This window comes from Podarcis erhardii (genome assembly GCF_964252035.2).
Source record: "Podarcis erhardii genome assembly, chromosome: 10".
In the NCBI taxonomy this organism is placed as follows: domain Eukaryota; kingdom Metazoa; phylum Chordata; class Lepidosauria; order Squamata; family Lacertidae; genus Podarcis; species Podarcis erhardii.
The window spans coordinates 26,699,848-26,722,729 of NC_138500.1; the positions used below are offsets into that span (position 1 = coordinate 26,699,848).

Consider the following 22,882-nt stretch of genomic DNA (forward strand, 5'->3'; position numbering starts at 1 on the left):
GCTATATGGTAATTTATGAGCAAATAAGCAAAGTAGTGATATTTTAGGGAGCTGGCTAGCAGGCGGGGCCCATTACTTACATCATAGGAGCCTACACAACGCAAAACACTGTTGCTGTGTGTAGGTTTTATTTTATTTGTTTTTTAGCTTATATTTTGGAAATGTACATCCAGTTTTCCCCCTTTTAATTTTTTGGGGCCCCCCCAAGAGAGTGGGACCCTAAGCTATAGCTTGTTTAGCTTCTAAGTAAATCCGGCACTGCTCATACTATATTTTTGGCCTGAAATAATAATAATACCACAATATCGAATTCAGTGTTTCTATCTTTTGGCTGATAGGTACAAGTTTATTTTTACACAAAGGTTTAAAAGGGGGCTTGTGTGAAGGGCAGTGTTTTCAGGTCATTTTCAATTCCAGTTGTCCACACATGAGGACAGCTTCAGCCCATAATGCCCCAATGGGCATCAACCTAATAGATGTACAAAAGAACGTGTTCAAAAGCATCTTCAAGTTATATTTTACGATGAATATTATGTAAGGTATGATAGATGCCTGCCTGCTCTTGACTTGCCTAGGACTCTGGACAATGAGAGGTAGGAGTTCAGTCTGGAACACTGGACGGAAATCTGTTTCCTGCCTCCGCACAGATTAATTTGAAGGCTATGGGAATGCTTTCTTTTTTTCTGAATGAAGTTATAGAGGAGGATAAATTAGGGATCCTTTCCAACAGACCCATTAAAAGCATGCTTTCATGCTGACACTGGAAAGCGTGTGAATCTCTTTTCACTCCCCCACCCAGTATCTTCTAAATTACTCCAAGGGTGGTAACACAAGACGGTCGTGCTGTGTTTCCCAAGGGCCAAACTGGCACATGTGTTGAACAAATGCTGAGTGTTTGCAGCAGTATGTCAGAGCAGATATATGTCAAAACACATGCCTTGGGCCACATATGCAAGAATGTCATCCTGAGCACACCTACGCGCTCATTAACAGCCAGATCCACAACACTACTAAGGTGAAGTAACTGGAGTTCATTTTTTCCTACCTCAGTGAGTCCGATGGGTCTGAACTGGGTTAAATTTTGGATTCTGGACTGGGCTGCTATGCTCCACAACACACACATCATACACCCCCATGTGCTGTCAGACAGAGAAGTTGTATACAGCCCCTTGTAATTGCTGTGAGGAGGTTTATCACTTGTTCAGGATGGAGAAAATAAAATAACCCCAGAGGGAACAAGGAGATGTGAAGTGGGAAGTTATTGGTTTGTGGGGTTTTTGTTCTTGTTTTTATTATGCATTTTGTGTTTTTATCTTGTATTTTTATGTCATGAACCACCCTGAGATCTACAGATTAAGGGTGGTATACAAATTTGAAGAAGAAGAAGAAGACGAAATGTAAGGGATGAGTTGAGTACAAATTCTAAGTACAGATTCTAACCCACCCCCCTCTCGGCTAAGGGTCTAGGAATTCAGACAAGAAAAAAGACAACTGTATCCAAAATGAACAGACTGAGAAAAATTAAATGAGTTCAGCAGCTAGCATTGCTGTGCACACCCAGACATCAATAAGTTTTTGTGTCTCAGAAAAATAATAGTTGCTCTGTGTCCCTGGATGTACCGTAACACTAAATTCATCCATATGTACTTTTCCTTTGCTATGTTTTTCCCATTCTCGTTGCATTACAATGCATGCCTGTGAAAAGCAGGCACAACCCTGAGGAAATTGCTTTCATGCTAATCAAAATTGTGGTGCAGACTCCTGTAATTTGAATAGAATTGTGTCTTGTGAACATCATTCATGGTCCCAACTCCCCATCAACACCCACAGCCTCTTCTTCCCCTGCACATTCCCAGGGAGTTTGCTCACATAGAGATGCTTGTATTTGCATTTTGTGTTATAAAGAAATAAATAAAACTTAATTGTTATCCTGTTAGAATCACAGAAACTGAAACTTTATACCAAGTTGGACCAGCAGTCAATCTTGCTCAGTACTGCTTACAGTGACTGGCCTGGCAGTCATGGTTTCAGAGAGGTGCAAAAGCCCTACCTGGAAATATCAGCGTTTGAACCTGAGACCTTTGCATGTGATCCACAACTGAAACACATGCTTTCTTAAAGCAGGCACTTGAGATCATATAGCGTTGAGGTGGTTACATTTTGCAAGAATCCTTTTAAAATACTGGTTCACAAAAGGAATGGCCATAAAATGCAAGGGACAATCTGTTGGTTTCTGCTTTCTTCACTGTGCAGCGAAATGCTTGTCACAAGACATTGTTTACATTCCACAGTCAGAGTTGCTGTTGGGTTTCCCACGGGAATGGGAGACTGGATGTGACGTACACTGGTTTCCTGTTTTTCACAGTTCTCTCGGTGTTTCCGAGGAGAGAGGAGTTGCCTCTCTGCTCTCGCAGAGGCAAGATGCATGTTTGTAATCTCTCAGCATTGAAGTGTAAATAAAGTAAAGTAAAGTATGTGGCACGTACTGCTCATCCTTCCGCTGTGTAGAGGAGCCTGCTAATACAACACAATCCACATATATTTTATAAGTTTATACATACACATTTTTTTGACCCAGGGAATGAGAATGGGGTGGGCTAAGGTAAGATGGCAATGCATTTTGGATATTTGTGGATAGAATTTTCTAGCAGTATGGACACACTCCAAAGTAACACTGCTCCGCTTTTCCAAGATCCAGATTACTATGAAAAACTGCTTCCAAAAGAATCCCTTTCATCAATTAACAAATACACAAACCAAATCAGCCCTTGCTTCCTGAAGTCCTGACTTTGAATAAACTTCACATTCCATCAGGCTGGTCAGCCCATAACAGGTTGCTCATAATTATCCATCCCAGATAGTAAGAAAACACAGAGGGTGGAATTCAGTGTTGGACTATTACAAATGCTCCATGGGTCATGGAAGGTGTGCAGAGGGACTGGGGAAGCTCTGTTGCACAAGCAGAGGTCCTTGTGCAGGGCTTCCACTGATGTGGTTTATTAGGTGAATCCCACCCAGATTGGTTTTTTAAAACAGCAACAAGATTGAGATTAATTGTAAAGGGAAAAAAGTTAATTTCAATCACCTGACCACTTTGGTGCCATTCCTTATGACTTGCATGTCCACCATACAGCCAGTGCCTACATATGAAGCCAAGTTCAGTTCTGAAAACTCTGCCTAGAGTGGAAAAATAAAAATAAATGAGATTATTTGATAACAGCAGAAAACACATGAAATAAAACTGACCTATTCCTGGATTTCACTTTCAAACAGAATGTTTGTCTTAACAAGATTTCTACCAGGTAGCAGCATATTTAATTAGTAGTGATTTGTTTGGCAGATGTAAACTGTTTATGGTACAGCATTGGCGAGAATGTAAGCAAGTGAGGGAACTGGGCTGAAGCAATTGTTGTTTATTATATTTTTACCCAAGTGTTTGATCTGAATCAGAGATGAGGAATCAGTGGCGTTGCAGATGTTGGTGGACTACAACTCCCATAAGCCTTTATCACTGGTTGTGCTGGCTAGTGCTGATGGAAGCTGAAGCCCAACAACATTTGGAGGATCTATTGGACTCTGCCTCCTCCGAGGCACACAGATGATGACTGGCACTAAAATCACAAAACCACACTTATACACATCTGGTTTCTCTGTATTGAAAGCACCAGTTGATTTGTAAATTAGGGGAATCAGGCTCATGCCTACTTGCCTAGAAACCTTTCCAAGAAATCAAGGAAATGGGAAGATTTGGGAGTGGGGGATGCAGACGGTTACATAGTGATAGGGGAATGACACAGTCCTCAAGTTATGTGCTGTTGTGTTGCAACTTGCAAATAAACAAGGTGTACTAGGGTGGGGTGGCGAATGGTTTATACCATTTGGAAAACTGCTGGGAGTTTAGGAGATAAAAAAGGTAGAGCCAGGAAGAAATTGTATATTTTCCAAGCAGATAACTAAAAAGAAAGCCTGACCTTTTTTCACACCAAGTGTGAAATCCGGTGTGTCAGGAAAGAAGTGGAAGCAACAGATCAAAAGCTAGCCATGGTGTGTGGTGTGAGAGCTTATACAGAAAGTGATGGAAAAGAAGAACCAGTGCTGAAGGCCTTCTTTTCCAAAGCCAATAACTTGCAGAGGGGAAACAAACACTATGCGTCCTTCTTTGCCTTCTGCACAAAGCAAGCCATAGTAGAAAATTAGAATGCGCCAAGGGGGAACTGAGATGTTATAAGAATTAAGAAGGCAAACATGTTAATACATTTCAGAATTGTTCTGGGGTGTCTTGAGAAGGTGTCTGTGGATGCACCTTTGCATTAATACTTAATGCACTCTGACAAGAAAACAGGTGGAAAGTGATGTTGTTTGCAGAAGTGTTAAATTGTTCTGACGTTTTCTTCTAAAATATTCTACTATTTTTGCTTTTTAAAAAAACCTCAAACAGCAGCAACTTTCTCCCCTCAGAAAGGCCATGTTTTCACCTACAGCAAGCAAAGTATGAAAATCTGCAGCGTGATTCAGCAGGCACCTGGAAAAACACTCCAGGCCTAACAGAAAACCAAATTAAATCTGATGTAAGCCAGCTCAAAATGCTTCCTTAATTTCAGCTGCCTCCTAGCTGAAATGCTCAGGCACCTGCAAAACAAGTACTGAGTTGCGTGCCTGAGCCAATTTTTGACAGATTTTCATTGCCCACTAACCTGTTCCACTCGGATTTCAAATTCCCCATTCACCTTCTTCCCTTGAAAATATTTAGACCTATGGAGAAAACAAGAGAGAGAGGGAGAGAGAGGGAAAGAGAGACTGTTAAGTAGATATAAATGATGCTTTTGACTGCTTTTTTGTGCTGCTGTTTTTTCCTTGATGCTGAAAAATGTGAGCCTCAACTTTGGAGCCAGTTCAGACATAGAGGTGGGTCCAGACTAAAGTACAATCCTAACTATGCCTATTCAGAAGTAGGGATGGGCAAATCTGTCAGTATCTGTTCTCCAAGTTTCTCATTGTCCCAAACTTAAATTCAGAAATTCACCTTTCTGCAAAAAGTTGACTAAATAAAAATCCTCATGAAAATGCAACTTTCTCCTAGTAAACATTTTTGTATGCAGTTTTGACTAATATACATATTTTTGCAAACCTTTCCTCCTAATATAATCCATTTTTGTATGTTATTTGCAAACTGAAGCGATTCCCCCACATCCCTATGTAGAATTCAATGGGGCTTACTTCCAGATATGTGAGGTTAGGACTGCAGTCTTAGTCAGGCTTAGAGGGGTCCTGTGGAAATCAATGGGACTTAAGTTAGCTGTCATTTCAATGGCTCTCTAAGCACGAGTAAGTCCATGTCATATTTGGAATCACAAAGTGATTTTTCGAAATTGATTCTCTGTAAATGGATGGGCATAAAAAAGGCAGCACACATTTACAATATCTGTGCTTGGGGCTGATTGTTTTTGGCTGTAAGAATTCTTTCTGTGGAGGGGAAACATGTTTGTAGTTATCTATCCTGTTTCATGAGGGACCACCAAAGATAATAACAATTCCTGAAGAGGAAGCATATCAGTAAATAAACTAGTATTACAACTGATCTTTTTCCTCTATATTTTTCCAGGGCCTGACCTCTTGGTTCTACCCACCCTGCTTCCCCTCCCCCACTCCACCCTTCTGCAGAGCCATATTCCTCCCAGCCACAAAATGTTGGCTGCCACTCTCCCAGATGCTCCTTAAGGGCTTTTGTATAACATGCAGCAACAATTTTGCTTTACACATTATTCAAATTAGTTTATTGTTGGCCTGTCCCCTGTTACTAAGGCCAGACAGCATGCCAGAGATACACGCAAGAGGGTATCCGTTTGTTGCAACAGCATGGAAATGCTTATTACAGGCTTGTTTTCAATGGAAACCATCCATATGAACTTTGGGAACAGGTTAACTTGAAAGCCACATGAGATCCATAAATCAGGCCATGTTTCCTGACGGTCAGCCCAGGTTCACTCACGGGTCCCAGCAAACCTTGCCGTGTTTCCTCTACAACTGTACCTGTTTTCTCATTATGGCTGACATCCACGAACCATTTTAGCAGGTGTTCAGTCCTATAAATCCACTTTAGTTGTAAAGGGTGCACAGAATGCTGTGCACTGCCACAGCTAAAGCAGCTCATTTCCTGGAGCTATGCCATCTGCAACTGCAAACACTTAATTATAAGATATTCAGCCTTCCTTTGAGCCAGCCTTCCTTTAAGCCTTGTGGTACCCAACATGGTGTCTTCCAGATGGCTGGTGCAGTCAACAGGTGTTAATCAGGGTAGTCAACACAGTGCAGTCCAAGCCAGCATTCCCAAATGGTCAGGGACGACGGGAGTCTAACAAAACCTGAAGGGCACTACGTTGGCTGTCCTTGCTCTAAGTAATCACAGACTTTTCTCCAGTCACCTATGAACCATTGTCATGTTTCTGGCCTGTCAGAAGCAGGCCAATGCCATTTTGGCTTCTATAACAATATCTCTCTGGTGGTTCAAGAGAAATGCAGAACCCTAGGCAATTGATCTTCTCAATAATGTTTTATCTTAAGTGTTTGGTTTCATTTTGACATCATTTTATGATGTCTCACAAACAGGCATATACACCCAGGATACCACCTTGGTCTTTTAAACAACAGGCAAAGAGTCTGGAGCAAACACCAGCAATCACTCTCATAGTTGGAAGAGAATGCACTCCTGGTCCTGCTTATATGTTAAATTTACCCTCCCTATGCTCATTCCTAATCTCTGCCACTTCCATGAAGGCATTTTATTTGTTCATATATCAGAATTTGTATAACTGCTTAGTTGCAGGAATGTGTAAGGGGGAGTATATAAAATAGAAACTATACACTAAAAATTGATTTTTTTTTGTTATTCATATAAATAAATACATAAATGAAATCTGCAGTTAAAATACACATTATAAAATAAAATTGCAAGTCAAAATACATATCCGCTTTACATGTCTGGATAGGCTTGTTAAACAAAAATGTTTTTAGCAGGCATCTAAAACAGTACAGTGAAGGCTCAATTCACCTTTCTACAGCAGATTGGTTTCAACACACACACACACACACACACACACACACCCATCTTGGTCCTCCAACTAGGCAACCACTCCAGCTAGGAAAAAAACTCCACTTGGGATACAAATCGGGGCAGTGAGGGGTGTGCATTGGCACGAGTGCCAAGGACTAGAAAGAAAGGTCTGGGGGTTCACATTTGGCCCCTGTGCCTGAGGTTTCCCACCCCTGCCCTAATGAGAAACCTGCATGCAGGACCTGAGTGCAACAGCACCATATTGTGGTGTGGGGCATGTTGAGCACAGCCCTGCTATCAAGTCATGTGATGTTAACCACATGGAGATGGATTCTCTGAACAAGGCTGCCATTGTGGTTAGAAGAGTTAATGTGCAACTAATCCATATTTAAGTGCTCCTGAATATATGTCCTAAAGATATTTAAAAACATAATGGTGTTAAACTCAAATTCTTGATCACACCAGCTGTTTAAAAGTTGAAGCATACTAAATTTATAACTAATGGAAACCAAATCCACATCTACCCCCAGGGACCTATTTGCTCGATTTAATACTCATGTCTTTATTTCGTATTGTTCTTACAATTTTGCTACTTTGTGGTGTGTTTTGCAAATGTTCGTTTTTGGATTTAGGAAGTAAGATTTGTTGTATGATAGAATATCAAATGAGCTGATTTGTGGTATCAACATTTAAATGGTTTGTAAGACTGTAAGAAATTCAGATTTAGAGTAGACCCAGCAATATCAGTGGCACATGTCAGTGGGCTTACTGTGAACATGCCTACGTCTGGATCCAGTTCTGTTTTCGAAGATAGTATTTTAGAATTCTTGGGGCAGAACATCTGCCACTTTGCTTAATAATACACTATGAATCTAGGCATTGTCTGCTGAAGGCACAAGACAAAGCCCCTTCGCTGAACCTAAATGGGTCTGGAACTGGTCAGTGCTTGGAAAGGAGACCACCTGCGAACTCCCATGTACAGTACACAGACTTGGGTTCCATGATATACATAAGGAATATTAATGTACGAAATAAAAAACCCAAATGCTTGCTTAGTGTAAAATGAGTGTATCTATTTTCATCTATCAAAAGTTGGAAAGTATGTCACTGGGCCATTCCAAACAAGAATCTATAGGGTTAAACACAGTACATTTAAGGAGACTCTGCTAAAGTAATTAAGGCTACCAAATTTGACTCGCATGACTGTATTTATAACCTAGGAGGGAATATTTTCCAGACCCCTTATGTCTATTTTTGCATCAATGCTAATCCTTCAAATTTCTTGGTCACCTTTCTGCCAGGAGGACTGGATCCCCAAGGTGCTTTAAGTATACACTACAAAAATATAAATACAAGTGGCAGCAGCAGACCTGTGAAACACTACACAGCTATGTGAGAAGTGTTATTTATCATGTTGCTTTGACAGCCTTACCTGAACTCTCCGCCACAATTGGATGACGTCCAGAGTTTTCATTCATACCTAACCCCCCTATGCAGCTGTCATTTGCTGTAATCCTGCATACAGCTCACTCTGTGCAGGATTGCAGCCAGTTTGTTTTTATTTATGTTGTAATAAGGGAGCATGAGCTACTAAGGGCATTTCACACATGGGGCTTAAATTGGCTTTATTTTAAATCTGCTCCTGATGTGCTTATAAAACCTGGCCAGCCACAGCATACATTGAATTTCACTTCTGAATTCTCCCCCATGTTAACATTATTTGTAAGTGATGCTAATAGTATAAAAGAAGCTCAAATCCACTATGTATGAAAAATGGCAAGAGAACCAAGTCTTTCTGTTGACTATTTCAAAGGAAGTCCAGAAAGGGTTGCTGCTGCTGGAATCTTGTGGTGTCAGAACACTGGTATACATTAAGTATTTACAAGGATTCCAAGGCATCATGTAGTAATGTGGTATAACTCAGGATTCCCCCAACATGTATCACAGATATTAGTGTACAATTAGTAAATTTCAGCTGCCATATTATTCTTCAGTCTCCTAGCGTTGCATGATCTTTGTGCATCTCTGCACAGTCTAATTTGCAAGTAACTATTATGGGAAGGAAATGTGTTTTGTTTGCATGTTTTCTCTCTCCTCTGTTTAAAACAATCAAAATGTGGATATGTGGGATGTGTAGCTGTTAACCCTTTAGCAATCTTCCAAAACTAATGAGGGGCGGCAGCATTTGTATTCTTCATCACAATAGGGCTTGAAGATCCTCCTTCCTTCCCACCCACCCCCTTTAATGGAAATTCTTTTTTAGGTGTTACACCTAAGCAAGAATCTCCAAATTTGCCTTGAATTTTGGTTTCACTGGAATTCAGAGGCAACCTAAGGATGCATAAGCACCCCTACCTTACCCACAGGAATTTTGCAATATTTATTTCAGTGTTTCTATTTTCTGATTTGAACTATTAAAAGTAACTTAAAGGAGATATCAAATCTTTATCTTCTGATAGCATGGCACCATCAGGAGTTGGGGAACAGTGAAGCAGCTGTGATTTTTCACTGTATACCAACACACTTGCTCATTCATGCAAAACTATAGTTTGATTTAGTGTTCCATCAAAACCAGGCCACCATGCAGAAAGTATCATTGCACCTCACACTGACTGGAACCACATTATAAAGTATAAACTGAGGGAATGATCCAGCCAAAGTTAAGCACTTTTTAGTCCCACTTATTTTAATCTTTTGATTTGAAAACGATACATTGTGAAAGCCATTATGTTGTGGAGGAATGTTAAGCAAGTCATCTGGTGACTGTGGAATAATCTGAACATCATTTAGACAAAACACTGCTTTTGTTTTGAAGACTGGTGGAGTAACTGATCAATGCATGCAAAATATTTATTTTCTGTAATACGTTGCGTCTGAAAATGTGGCAACAATAGAGACAGCTTTCCCTCTCTCTCTCTCTCTCTCTCTCTCTCTCTCTCTCTCTCCCAAAACTGAAGGAGCACAGCCTTTTCTTGCTGCTGAAAGGGTTAACAATATATATCCCTACTTTGTATTTGAGAAATTCACTCCAGCAAGAGCAAGATTTTACTTAGAAGTGATTTGGGCAAGGAAGTTGCCAGAGGTGGGACGTTTTCCTCCTGGGTGAGGTCATGTGTTCAGATTTGGCCGACTTACAGTAACATGGAGTTCTGCCACTCCGTTTCCTCATGTCCTCATACTGTGAATAAATACACTGCTATAGTCTTCTCTCCACCCACCAGCCAATCCTTTCCCATGTTTGTGGACTCTGCATTTCCACAGGTGTCCTTGGGAAGTTAAACAGTTTTCAAAAATGCACATCCCCGAGGGAGAAAAGCAAGGAATTTTCTGCAGTATCAGCTAGATACACCAGCCTTCTAGGTAGTTAAACTACTTTGTTTTGACAAGCAGGAAGAGAAGACTAAATGAACAATCTGGTTAGGCTGCCCCACCTGTCACCCAAAAGTGCACTCGGACTGTATGAACAAACATCCTCTTCTTTCTGTCACAAGCAGAAAATGATCTTTCCCAAAATTCTACCTAAACAAACAGAAGCACACACATACACACGAGCCAAGTCCCCATTTTTCTGGCACATGGTGCATCCCTCTTCCTGAGCCAAGCACTCCACAGAGCTCCTAAAACTAGGTTATTCTTTATTTAAGGAGTGCCACAAGCTCCCTGCCACAAATCTATTTCCAACCAGGAACATAGCACAAACTACCTTGAAACTAAAGCACTAATCACCTCACTTCCAAGGACTCATGTGCACCCAGGGATAGTTGTGATTTGTATTCAAGGGCAGCCCACCAGCTTTATATTTCAGTACAAACTGCTTCTGAATAACCCTTGCATCTCAGAAATGACTTGCTGCTACACAGCCCAATGGGATACCATCGGAGGAAGAAGAAGAAGAAGAAGAAAAGGCTCCATCTGCACTGTACATTTAAAGCAGTATCTTACTTCTCTAAGCAGTCACGGCTTCCCCCAAAGAATCCTGGGGACTGCATCCCTAACAAAACTAATTCCAAAGATTCTTTTGGAAAAGCCATGATTTTTAAGGCGGTATGCTACTGCTTTAAATGTATAGTGCAGGTGGTGCCTAAATCTCCTGGCATTTGGAATTAGTTGCATGGGATTACAAAAAAGCCTGAAATCTAGTTTGTTGTTATATGGCTGAGAAAAGGGGTGCAATGGCACACATATGGAGGATGCATTTAAATGCTCTGATGATGGGGATGTTGCAGTAGTATTGGATGCTATAAGTAGCAGGCTTCAGCAGGGGGTTGGACTACTGTAGATGTGCCTTTCAGCTCTGTTGATTACACAAAAGAAGCATGGGGAAATGGCTGGAAAGTTGTACAGTTCAAGACTGTTGTCCTCCAGTCCAATCACAGATGTTCTGACCCGATAAAAGTTTGAGCACATGACTTACATGTGCAAAGAAGCTCATCTGGTCATGCTTCCTGCTGATTCATTTCTGAACCAACCACATGGCTAGCAGGTGTTTGTGAATATACTACTCAAGATTGGGTCATCATGATGACCCCTGGAGATGCATGTGTAGCTCCTGTTGAAGGACTGGGCCCTGGATGCATAGATTCAGTTTCATGGTTGTCACTTCGATCTTGACTAGCTTTGATTGCCTGGTGTATCCCTCTTGGGGGGAAAATGAACTGTACCCTAGATTATTAAAAGCTGAGCATTTGACTGGTGCACAGGCAGAACCTGTGTTTTAAACGTGTTTTTATTGCTTATTTTGTTGTACCACCATGAATGGTGGTTTTTATCTATGTATTCTTGTTTTGTTCTATCTTGTTCTGTTTTGGGGTGGGATATTGAGTGGGGTGGGGATTGGTTTTTGTTTGGGCACAATTGTTTTTGGTTGTTTTGTTTTTCGATTTTGTAAATGGAGGTTACTATGAGGCTTGGGATTGCTACCGTGGAGGGGCGAGGGAGGTATGGCGGTGGGGGCAGATGTTATAAGCGAAGGGGATCGAGATACGGATATGCTCGTACCCCTTCCAATCTGCGCCCCATCCCGAGAGACGAGGGTAGGGTGAGCAAGGATTACTCACCTCCTTCACTGGTGTTGTGCAATGCCAGGTCTATAGGCAACAAAACCGCCACCCTGCGAGATTTCTTTACCTCGCAGGGGGTCGACCTGGCTTGTGTGACGGAGACCTGGGTGCGCGAAGGGGTAACTGTTACCTTACGAGAGATGGCGCCCCCGGGTTTCTCTGTCCTCCACCAGTCACGGACTGTGGGCCGGGGGGGAGGGGTGGCATTATTAATCCGGGAAGATTGTTCTTTCAGGGCTCTACCATCGCCATCGATCCCCGGCATTGAATGTGTTGGCCTAGTGTGGGGCTCCGAGGAGAGCTTGGCTGTCTGGCTGGTGTACCGGCCACCTAGCGCACCAGCAGCCACCCTGTCAGGCCTGCTGGAGGCGGTGACCGGCTGGGCCTTGGAGTTCCCTAACCTATTGGTATTGGGAGACTTCAACTTCCATGCTGATGCCGCTCCCTCCTCACAGGCTCTGGACCTGGTGTCTTCCATGGCGACACTAGGGCTCTCCCAGTTTGTTTCGGGCCCCACACATCAAGCAGGCCACACGCTGGATTTGATCTTTGGTGCCGGTATAGATGTGATCATGTCTCCTTCGATGAAGGTGCCATGGTCTGATCACTACGCTCTGAAAGCCAGGATTGACTTTCCACCCACACCCTGCTTAGGTGGCGAGCCGATTTGGGCTCGCCCGCAGAGGCTGATGGACCCTGATAGATTCCGTCAAGCCTTGCGGGACCTTGCTCTCCCTGGCGACTCATTGACTGAGCTTGTTGAGGGCTGGAATACCCAGCTCCTGGCAGCCATCGATGAGATCGCACCTAAGCGCCCTCTGCGACCCCGCAGAAACCGGGCTCCCTGGTTTACTGAGGAGCTTCGGAAAATGAAGCGGGACCTCAGACGGCTAGAGCGAGTATGGCGGGGTGCCCGTGACGGAGCCTCAAGAACATCTTATAGGGTTTTTATGAAAACCTATGAGATGGCTGTGAAGGCCGCTAAGAAGTCTTACTTCTCGGCCTCCATTGCATCCGCTAGCTCTCGCCCGGCGCAATTATTTAGTATAATTCGGTCTTTAACGTCCCTTGATGGACAGCCAAATTTAAATAACAATCTGACACACAGCTGTGAGGCATTTGCGAGCTTTTTTGCGGAGAAGGTCCTGTTGCTCCGCCATGACCTCCCTGCCAATTTGGATACAATAAAGGAACTGGAGGCCCCTCGACTGTCCTCGGGTCCAGTATTGGACCATTTTGACCGGATATCTCCAGCCGATGTGGACAGACTCCTCCAAGCTGGAAAGCCCACCACCTGTCCTCTTGACCCGTGCCCGTCATGGCTGATTAGAGCGTGTCCAGACGAGGTGCGGGCCCCCCTGGGGGATATCATCAATTTGTCCCTTGGCACCGGGATATTCCCAGGGGAACTGAAGGAGGCAGTGGTGCGTCCGCTCTTAAAGAAAACATCATTAGATCCCTTAGATCTATCCAATTACCGCCCGGTCTCGAATCTTCCATTCCTGGGTAAGGTGATTGAGAGAGCGGTTGCTGAACAGCTTGGTAGGTTTCTGGATGAAACATCTGCTCTGGATCCATTCCAGTCCGGCTTCCGTGCTGGTCATGGGACCGAGACGGCTCTGGTCGCCCTAACAGATGATCTCCGTAGGCAGCTGGATCGAGGCGGGTCGGGGCTGCTGATTCTTCTAGATCTGTCAGCAGCCTTCGACATGGTCGATCACGAACTCCTGGACCACCGCCTTGCCAACGTGGGAATCCAGGGCACAGTCCTTCAATGGCTGTGCTCGTTTCTCTCTGGTCGGGGACAGAGGGTGGCGCTCGGGGGGGAATTGTCATCGCGCCACTCCTTGGTGTGTGGAGTGCCTCAGGGTGCGATTCTCTCCCCGATGCTTTTTAACATCTTTATGCGCCCCCTCGCCCAGCTTGTCCGGAGTTTTGGGCTGGATTGCCATCAGTATGCCGATGACACCCAACTCTATCTGTTGATGGATGGCCATCCTGACTCGGCCCCCGATACACTGGCGAGATGCCTGGAAGCTGTGGCTGGATGGTTACGTGGGAGCCGGTTGAAGTTAAATCCTTCGAAGACAGAGGTCCTCTGGCTGGGGCGGGATGATATGGGATTGAGGGGGCAACTCCCATCTCTTGCGGGGGTGCAATTAGTGCCAGCACCGTCCGTTAAGAGTTTGGGTGTAATCTTCGATACCTCCCTCTCTATGGAGGCGCAGATTACAGCTATAACAAAGGCGGCATTTTTTCATCTCCGCCAAGCTAAGCAGTTGGCCCCTTATCTCTCTCGCCCTGACCTAGCCACTGTGATCCATGCAACGGTCACCTCCAGACTGGATTATTGTAACTCGCTCTACGTGGGGCTGCCCTTAAGACTGACCCAGAAACTCCAGCGGGTGCAGAATGCCGCGGCGAGACTCCTTATGGGGTCTTCGCTGCGAGATCACATTCAACCGGTACTATACCAGCTGCACTGGCTCCCGGTGGAGTACAGGATCAGGTTTAAGGTGCTGGTTTTAACCTTTAAAGCCCTATACGGCCTAGGACCCTCGTACCTACGGGACCGCCTCTCCTGGTATGCCCCACAGAGAAACCTACGGTCTGCAAATAATAACATCCTCAAGGTCCCAGGCCTCAGAGAGGTTAGGCTGGCCTCAACTAGAGCCAGGGCCTTCTCGGCTGCGGCTCCAATCTGGTGGAACGCTCTGTCACAAGAGACTAGGGCCCTGCGGGACCTGACATCCTTCCGCAGGGCCTGCAAGACAGAGTTGTTCCACCAGGCCTTTGGTCAGGGCGCAGCCTGACTCCCTCCTCTGGCAACCTGCTTAGAATCTTGCTTAATTAGTTGCCATTAATTTGATTTTAATTGATTTTTATAATGTAATATTTTTAGAATGTGTGAATATCTGATGGTTTGATTGTTGATTGTTGTTAGCCGCCCTGAGCCCGGCTTCGGCTGGGGAGGGCGGGATATAAATAAAATTTATTATTATTATTATTATTATTATATGCACAACTTTTAGAGTAAAGTCCTTTGCTGCATATCCATATCTGGAGCCAAGGCTCTTTATATCTTGTTATTTAAATAAAGCTTTTTGGGGGGGCGGCGGGTGTCCCCAGGAAGTGGAACTCTGAACAGTGACAGGTCCAGATGTGTGGTTCTGACATCACTTTTTCTGTGAGGTCAGATACAGGTTGAAAAAACTTCTGGTCTGGATGCAACAAGCTATTGAAATCTGTGAATGTATGCATGTTCTGGAAAGACTATCAACCATGAAGAAAAGCTGTGAATGAAATGTTTACTCTAGAAAAAACAATGGAGCCGGAGATGGGGGCCATTCCATTCTTTAGTTTCCTCCAGGACTAAAAGTCACAAGCAGGAATGCCAATGACTTCTTGGTTGTGGCTAAAGAAGACTGTGGAATTAGATCTGCATGGGTGGCAACAGGCACGGAGGTCCATAAAGAGAGAAAAAGTGAGTTTAGGTTTTAATTTGCAATACTGAATCACTAAATACACCCTGTACTCTAATTACTTCCAACCATTGCCAACCCCATTCAGAATCCTGAACACTATAGTGTCATATTTCTATAATACATTAATTGTACAGCTCTATTTGGAGTTCCTCGGGAGAAGCAGTGATGAGATTCTGACATCTAGTGTCCTTCGGATGCCATTACAGGAGGCATAAAATTCATACAGAAGCAGGTTAGTAGAGAAAACAGAAGGTGGTATTGGACCCCACCCCCGTTACAGAAGAAGAAGGGAAATCAATCCTTTTTTATTTAACAACATTTATACACCACCTGACAGTAATAAAACCCAAATCCCATTAGCCCCAGCCACCATGGCCAATGCTCATGGATGATGGGAGTTGTAGTCTAACAAATATCTGGAATTCATTGTGTTGTCTACCCCTGTAAGAAAGTATGGCTACTTACCAATCAGTGTGTGGATCGTCAATTACCAAGAGGATTTGGGGTTTCTGCTGGACTACAGGGGTAGGGCTTGCTGTGTGCTCCATGAGCCCCGCAGCTGCTTGCGTGGTCTGCTTCATGGCACTGGAGATGGAACTAAAGATGCTGGTACCAGAAGAGACAGAAGCAGGTTGCTGTACAGGCTGCTGCCTCCTCTCTGTTGCTGGGGAAACAGGATTGCTGGTGGAATTATCGGGACGCTGAAGGTCCATCATGTAACCATTTGGCAAGTTGGCCACAAAACTACTATCTGAGAGGCGCCTTCGCAGGAAATTCATTGTGGCTGTTTCCCGAATACCCAGTTAAGACAAAACAACACAGTGGAAGAGTCTAAAGAGCCTTTGGGGTTCTTGCTGCCTTGTTGGAAGAGATGTTCTGTCACCAGTTGTACAGTGGGGAGAAGGACACTTGCTTTCCTCAAGGTAGTTTTACCTGTAAAAACCCCACAAAAACCCCACAGTAAAACACAGCTCATTCGAATGGATCCCTATCCATAACCAATTCATGAAAAACTACACAAGGCAACCTCTGTTTTTATAATGCCAGGCAGGCCACAAAAGCATGATGCTGATGGAGTCCAACATGTTTGTGGGAGCAGCTGGGCAGCCCTAGCCCTGAGACTATACATAGTTGTCCATGATATTTCTATGACAGCTTGATAGTTTACGGATCACTCTAGAGATGTCGCAAGGGGCATCAAAAGCCCAACCTTGAAACGGAAAGGATTGTCAGTGCTGGCATTGCACATCATGTCCCTTTGTTTGAAAAAGAGACCCTTTGGATATTAAAACTGTGATTTATAATTTTGAATTTCACAATGCTATTCTTTCTGGCAATGGGAACAATCACATGGCTTGTCGCCTGACCATGGCAGAGTCTTATCGTGGCAACTCCATGGGTTGCAAAGGCCTTTTGTGATGCCTGCTTATCAGGGGAGCCAGAGGCAGCTCAGCAAAAGCCTGCAATGCTGGGGAAATAAATCCAGTGCTAATCCTTGGAAATTACAGAAGCCATCTCAATCTTCAAAGTCCTCCTGTGCAACATATTACTTATTTCCCCCTTCCCCTGCAGTAAAGGCCTTTCAAATGAAAGCCTGCCTTTGCACATTCTTGACACAAACACCTCCGCTATCATTAAGATTAAGTCTGCGCATAAATGTCACAGGCATTCCTGCTCTATCAAAGATTCAAATGAAGGCGGGTGACGTCAGTGCAAACTAAGGGCACAGATAAAAAAAATAAAAACTACAGATTTACTGAATAATGCCAAGAGAGTGGTCTGGCTCTTTTCTTTTTGAAGCCCTGAAAATAATGGTGTTCTTTTGTTTGTCTATTTCTCTTCCCCACTTTTCTGTAGTCCAGTTCTGGGATCTAATGAGAGATGGGCAAATCTATCAGTCTCGGCTCCTTTCAGCTTCTCATTTTTCATGTCTTAAATTCAGTTTCCCAACATCAGTGGTTTGTTTGTTTTTTATAAAAAGGTTCTTGTGGAAATGCATCGGCATTTTAGTGTACACTTCTAATATACACGTTTGTATGAAATTTTCCCCAATATACACATTTTTGCAAAGAGAAGTACAGATTTCAAAGGCTGGCTGTGTTTCATTTCTCCTATTGTTTTGGAAAGTGCAAATTAGGTGGATTCACCTTTAAATGCAAATTGAATCAAATTTCTCCCCCAGCCCTAGGCCTGATGGTACATGATGTTATCTGTGTTTGCAAAAGTCTAGTCTCCCACCAAATGACAGGAGACTATATGGCATCATGACTGGCATTAATAGAGCAGAGCCTTCCTCTACTGAGAGAGATATGGCTTTGAAGTGCACTGATCTGAATAAAATAAGCTGGGTGTATTTAATTTGCAGGGCCTGGCAAGATGCATTAAGGATCAGCTGAGATATAAAAATGCCTATGGGAACAGTTGGAAAGCAACTTGCTGGTTCTCTCACAACAGAGGAGAGCTTTTCTAGTCTCAGCCTGCCCTGTGCTCTGATGTATATAAAATAGAACTCTTCTCACATCATCTCAAGGCTCTCTCTACCATGTGTTTTTATAGCTGTCACAACAGATCCATGTTTTTAAAGCCAGGGTTAAACTGAGCTGTTTTCTTGCTATGGAGCTAAAATGGCCACCTCCGCAAAAGGCAGTCCAAATTTGTACCCTACAAAGAAGATGAGAAAAGGCAGCAGGCTAAGGGAGATGTGTTGTGTTTGTATAAAAGATCCTGTCTGAGAGTGCCTTCATATATTATAATCTTGTGAAGAGCCTTAGTACAAATCTGATGATTATTTTTTTGTGAATATACAAATCTTATATAATACTATTAATAAAAGATCAACAACATGAAAATTTTATAAACACATGCAAAATCCCCAAACAATGAATGCTAGTAAGCACCAATTACAGATCACTGGTCAAACATATTTTTTTCAACAGTGGGTTTCTCTCAAGATAAAGCTGGAAGGTTTATATTTGATTTGTTAAAACTGAGCATATTGAACTACTGAATGCTAACTGTGACAGACAGACTTTGATACTTACATTTGTGTGTGCACTACATAAATACACAGTCACTTTAGGCATGTGCTCCCAATGTATGCATGTACAAAGTGCACATGTCTTGGCTCTCTTTCCCATTCATAATTTAAACAATCATAAGATGGACTGAATTGGCCTCAGAAGATGCACTTCATCTAAGGCCAGTTTCTCTACTATACCAGGATTGCCCTCCCCATAGATCCTAATGTACTGAATATTGTTAAATCTGGATCAGTTTTTCATATAATTATGCCATTGTAGACATAGGGTGGTATCCAAATAAGTTCTACTCAGAGCTGACCTATTGAAATGTCTGACTAAAATTGGAAATAATCCATAAGAACTAACATGTAAACTGTCTTACTTTTATTGTTGTTAGCCACTCTGAGCTCGGCTTCGGCTGGGGAAGACAGGATATAAATAAAAATTATTATTATTATTATTATTATTATTATGCTGGGCCAGATCAATGGTCAAGATTTTTTTCTAATGAGAATGATCAAACTGGAGATGCACTTTTGGCATTTGGTCCATCTCTGGGTACCAACTGTATCTTCCATCAACTCAATTTTCAAAAACGTTTATACTGGTTGTGATAAAAATGGCCACCTGAGCCAATAAAGTTCATGGGATGTTGTTGTTGTTGTTATTGTTGTTCTTCTTCTTATTATTATTAGGATTTGTTTTTAACCTTGGGCCAGTCACACTTCTTTGAAGTCTCTCAGCCCCACTCACCTCACAGTGTTTGTTGTGGGGGAGGAGGGGAAAGGAGAATGTTAGCCGCTTTGAGACTCCTGAAGGGGAGTGAAAGGCGGGATATCAAATCCAAACTCTTCTTCTTCTTCTTCTTCTTCTTCTTAATCTGCTGCCACCTGTCAGTTCCAGTGCCTGTCCAGTTATGATGATTAACCATTTGTCACCATGCATTTTCTTATGTTTATATCCCATCTTCCTTCCATCATGGAACCAAAGGAAGCATACATCTGGTTCCTAGGTCAGGCACTGCCCCAGACTCTGACCTAGTTAGCAAGATGGTGACCTCCTGTGCCTTCAGACCATACCCAGCAGCCATAAGCCCCTAGGAATGTATCAGTAAGAACAAATTACTACATTGAAGCCTTGTGCGAATTAAGCTTGCAGGTGACTTTTCTGTTGCTTTTTTTGTAGCAAGGACACATTACACCATTGTATAAAACCAGCTGCTTCCCCCAGGTTCATTAACCCATTGAGAAAGAAAATGTCCAGGTCAATTTTGGAGGCATCAGAAAGGACTCTGACTGAAAAATCCTCTGGCCTTGTTCTCCTAAAGTTTCTTTTTGTCTTTATTATATCCCAGCTGCTGGGCTGACTATTTCATACAGTTTGGTTGGCCTCTGGGAGAACAGAATGCTGTACTAGAATGCTGGCTTGGTCCAGCACGTTCTTTTTATGTGCTTATGTTAACATGGTTATAGTGTATGGTTCCTTCTAATTTACAGTTTTACTCTTAATGAATTGTGTCTCATCCTGCTACAGAAATCCAATGAAAAACAGGGTGAACATTAATACCCTCCCCCCCATAGTAAATTCACTGATAAAAAAGAAGTAATGGATTTGCTTCCATATGCTATTCTATATGTATAAATGCATATTTTAAAATTATTCTTATTTTTACATGGAAATACAATACATACACAGTGTGGAAGTCTGTAACCAGGTGTCATGTGCCTAGTAAGTCAGCTAACCAGGTACCAACTGTTGGTAGGTAACTTCAAGGCTCCTGGTCTCCCTCCTTAGGGATCTTAAACTGGACTTGGACCAAACAGCTATTCAGATTCCTTCACAAAGAGGATTCTGAGACACCATTAATTAAAAAACTGCTCTCCGTAAAGGATTTAACTACTCTGGGATTTAAGCATACTTGAAAGTCTTTGATATTTCATCCAGCAGGCTGAACTCATTTGAATAGTTATGTGGTTCAAACGATGTGTTATGTTAATTTCATGAAAGCAACAAATGTGCTTCTTTTAAAGAATGTAAACAGCTGCTGTCAGGGGTGGGATGTGGCATATGCCAACCCTACCAAAATGACAGTGGTACCTCTGGTTATGAACTTCATTTGTTTCAGAGGTCCGTTCTTAACCTGAAACTGTTCTTAACCTGAGGCAGGGCCTTGAAGAGCCAGGCAGAGGCCTGGGCCTGGTAGATAATATGCCCCCCTTTTTTACCCTGGGGATAACTGAAGTCTTATAAATCCCCTGTGATTGTGAATATGCTGGCTGAGGCCCCCTTTGGAATTGGAGGCCTGGGCCTAGTGCCCCACATGCCCCCCCCCCCGTCTGGGCCTGACCTGAGGTACCACTTCAGCTAATGGGGCCTCCTGCTGCTGCCGTGCCGACGCTGCACGATTTCTGTTCTCATCCTGAGGTAAAGTTCTTAACCTGAGGTACTACTTCCGGGTTAGCAGAGTCTGTAACCTGAAGTAGCACTGTACAACAAAAAAGCCACACTTTCAAAGCTGTTATTAGTCCCTGAAGGGAAGCTTCCATTGGTGTTGAATGCCTGGAAATTTGATCAGAGAGTTACCAGGCACCAAGGCACATGCCCATTTTTAGGTGAGAAAATTTATCATGACATCATTTCCCCCATGAGTATAGTTCACAGCCTTATCATGTACAGGCTCTTTCCATAGTCCTATTTAATTTGAAAATGGCTGTGCAAGAACATTAGACTTAGGCTGAAAGGGTTGAAGTTCCAATCTTTGTTCAATACATGGCCTCAGGTTTGCCTGCCTCAGTTTTCCACCTGTAAATTGGGAACATGTACTCATCTCATGGTGGGGATGACTATGAAAAGCAAGTAAGACAAAAGAAAATTCGCCCCACGGTTTGAACATACTTAGTGGAATGAGCATTTTTTCTTTGAGCGGCTGTCCTCCAAGCTACATCAGAAACTGCTTGCAAAAAAGTCTCAATTTCAAAAGTGGTTTGCAGCACAGGAGAAATGGCAATCTGCAACATTCAAGTTAGAAGCTGCATAATTTTTTCACTGAGTAAAAAGATGTTGATAGCTGATCTGGAAATGCTATGATTTATGTCCTCCTTTAATCTGTAAATCGCCACATGCTCACAATAAGACGGTATACATAAAAGTTGGGGGAAAACACACACACAAACAACTCTCTCCGCCCCAAGGAACTTACAATTTAAATTTTGAAAAGTGTGTGTGTGGCAAGGGGAGAGACAAGGAAGGATAAGAAGGAAGTGAAGGAAAAAACACAACAGAGAACAAGAAAAAGGGGAAAGTTGAAGGTAATGGGGAATGAATGGGAGCAAAGTTCCATTACAAGTACCTGGGGTTTGTTTTATTATAAGCTACAACTTTGCTGCCTAAACCAGTAAACAACCACTTCCCTCTTGTAGCCTTGCTAATAAAGATAAAAGGGAGAGGTCACAAAAGTGGGCTGGACTGAGGAGACCATTGGTTGGAAGCCATTAGCCATATTACAGAGCGTTTAGCATTTGAATGAATACATTCACAATCCTACCAACAGCTTTGGCTATTACTGTATAGTCTTTCATGAGAATGGAAAGTCTATATCTTTCTTCAAATCCCTAGGGAAAAGTATACCCCCAATGAAATTAGCACACATATATTTGAGGTATTATATAGGCAGGTAGGATATTCACTTATGTAAGACAATAAAGCATTTTATTTTTCCACCTAGCTATCACACCTTACATGGTGGAGGCCTCTGGAAGCAGCCCTGGGTAGGGCAGACAAGAGTACCCTGGACATAATTTCTCTAGGCCTGGTATCCATTTCTAACACAGCCCCCACCCTCCGCCTACCCAATAATCTCTTGACATTTTTTGGCAAGTTTGGGGGTGGGGTGGAGGATTGATCAGTGCTCTTTAGCTCCCCCCCCCTTTCTTGTTTAAGCTCCTTATGTTTCTGGCTGCCTGATTTAGGTATTTACAGGCGTAAACCGCAGTATGGCAAATATATATATATATATCAATACATAATATTATAGACTTAAATATATGTTAAGAAATGCCCTTTAGGAATTCTTCCTTGTTCCTGGGATCTAATGACATGAATTTTCTTCAGTGCGCAACGATGCTAGAGGCCTAGCTTATTTACTCACATACCTTCTGACGCCCATAAACCTATTCGCAGCCCCAGCTCACAGTCCCTGGGATGTCAGTGTCGCTGCTTATTATGGTGCTTATTCCTCTTTCCTGTTGCCTGTCAGCTCCCACACTG

At 43.0% G+C, this 22,882-nt stretch overlaps 1 protein-coding gene across 3 annotated transcripts in view; it reads right to left on the reverse strand.

The window, feature by feature from the left end:
* The window catches only part of SYN3 (synapsin III), a 181,413-nt gene that overhangs the window by 146,690 nt on the left and 11,841 nt on the right, over positions 1-22,882 (reverse strand). For 2 of the 3 annotated variants that reach the window (XM_081879476.1, XM_081879477.1), the window contains exons 2-5: positions 16,062-16,529; positions 5,218-5,268; positions 4,695-4,752; positions 3,086-3,177 (exon numbers count right to left, since the gene is read on the reverse strand). In XM_081879476.1, coding sequence (XP_081735602.1) covers positions 3,086-3,177; positions 4,695-4,752; positions 5,218-5,268; positions 16,062-16,375 — 515 coding nt within the window. In that variant the 5' untranslated portion in view covers positions 16,376-16,529. The remainder of the gene's footprint in view (positions 1-3,085; positions 3,178-4,694; positions 4,753-5,217; positions 5,269-16,061; positions 16,530-22,882) is intronic. The other variant, XM_081879478.1, reaches the window with a different exon arrangement.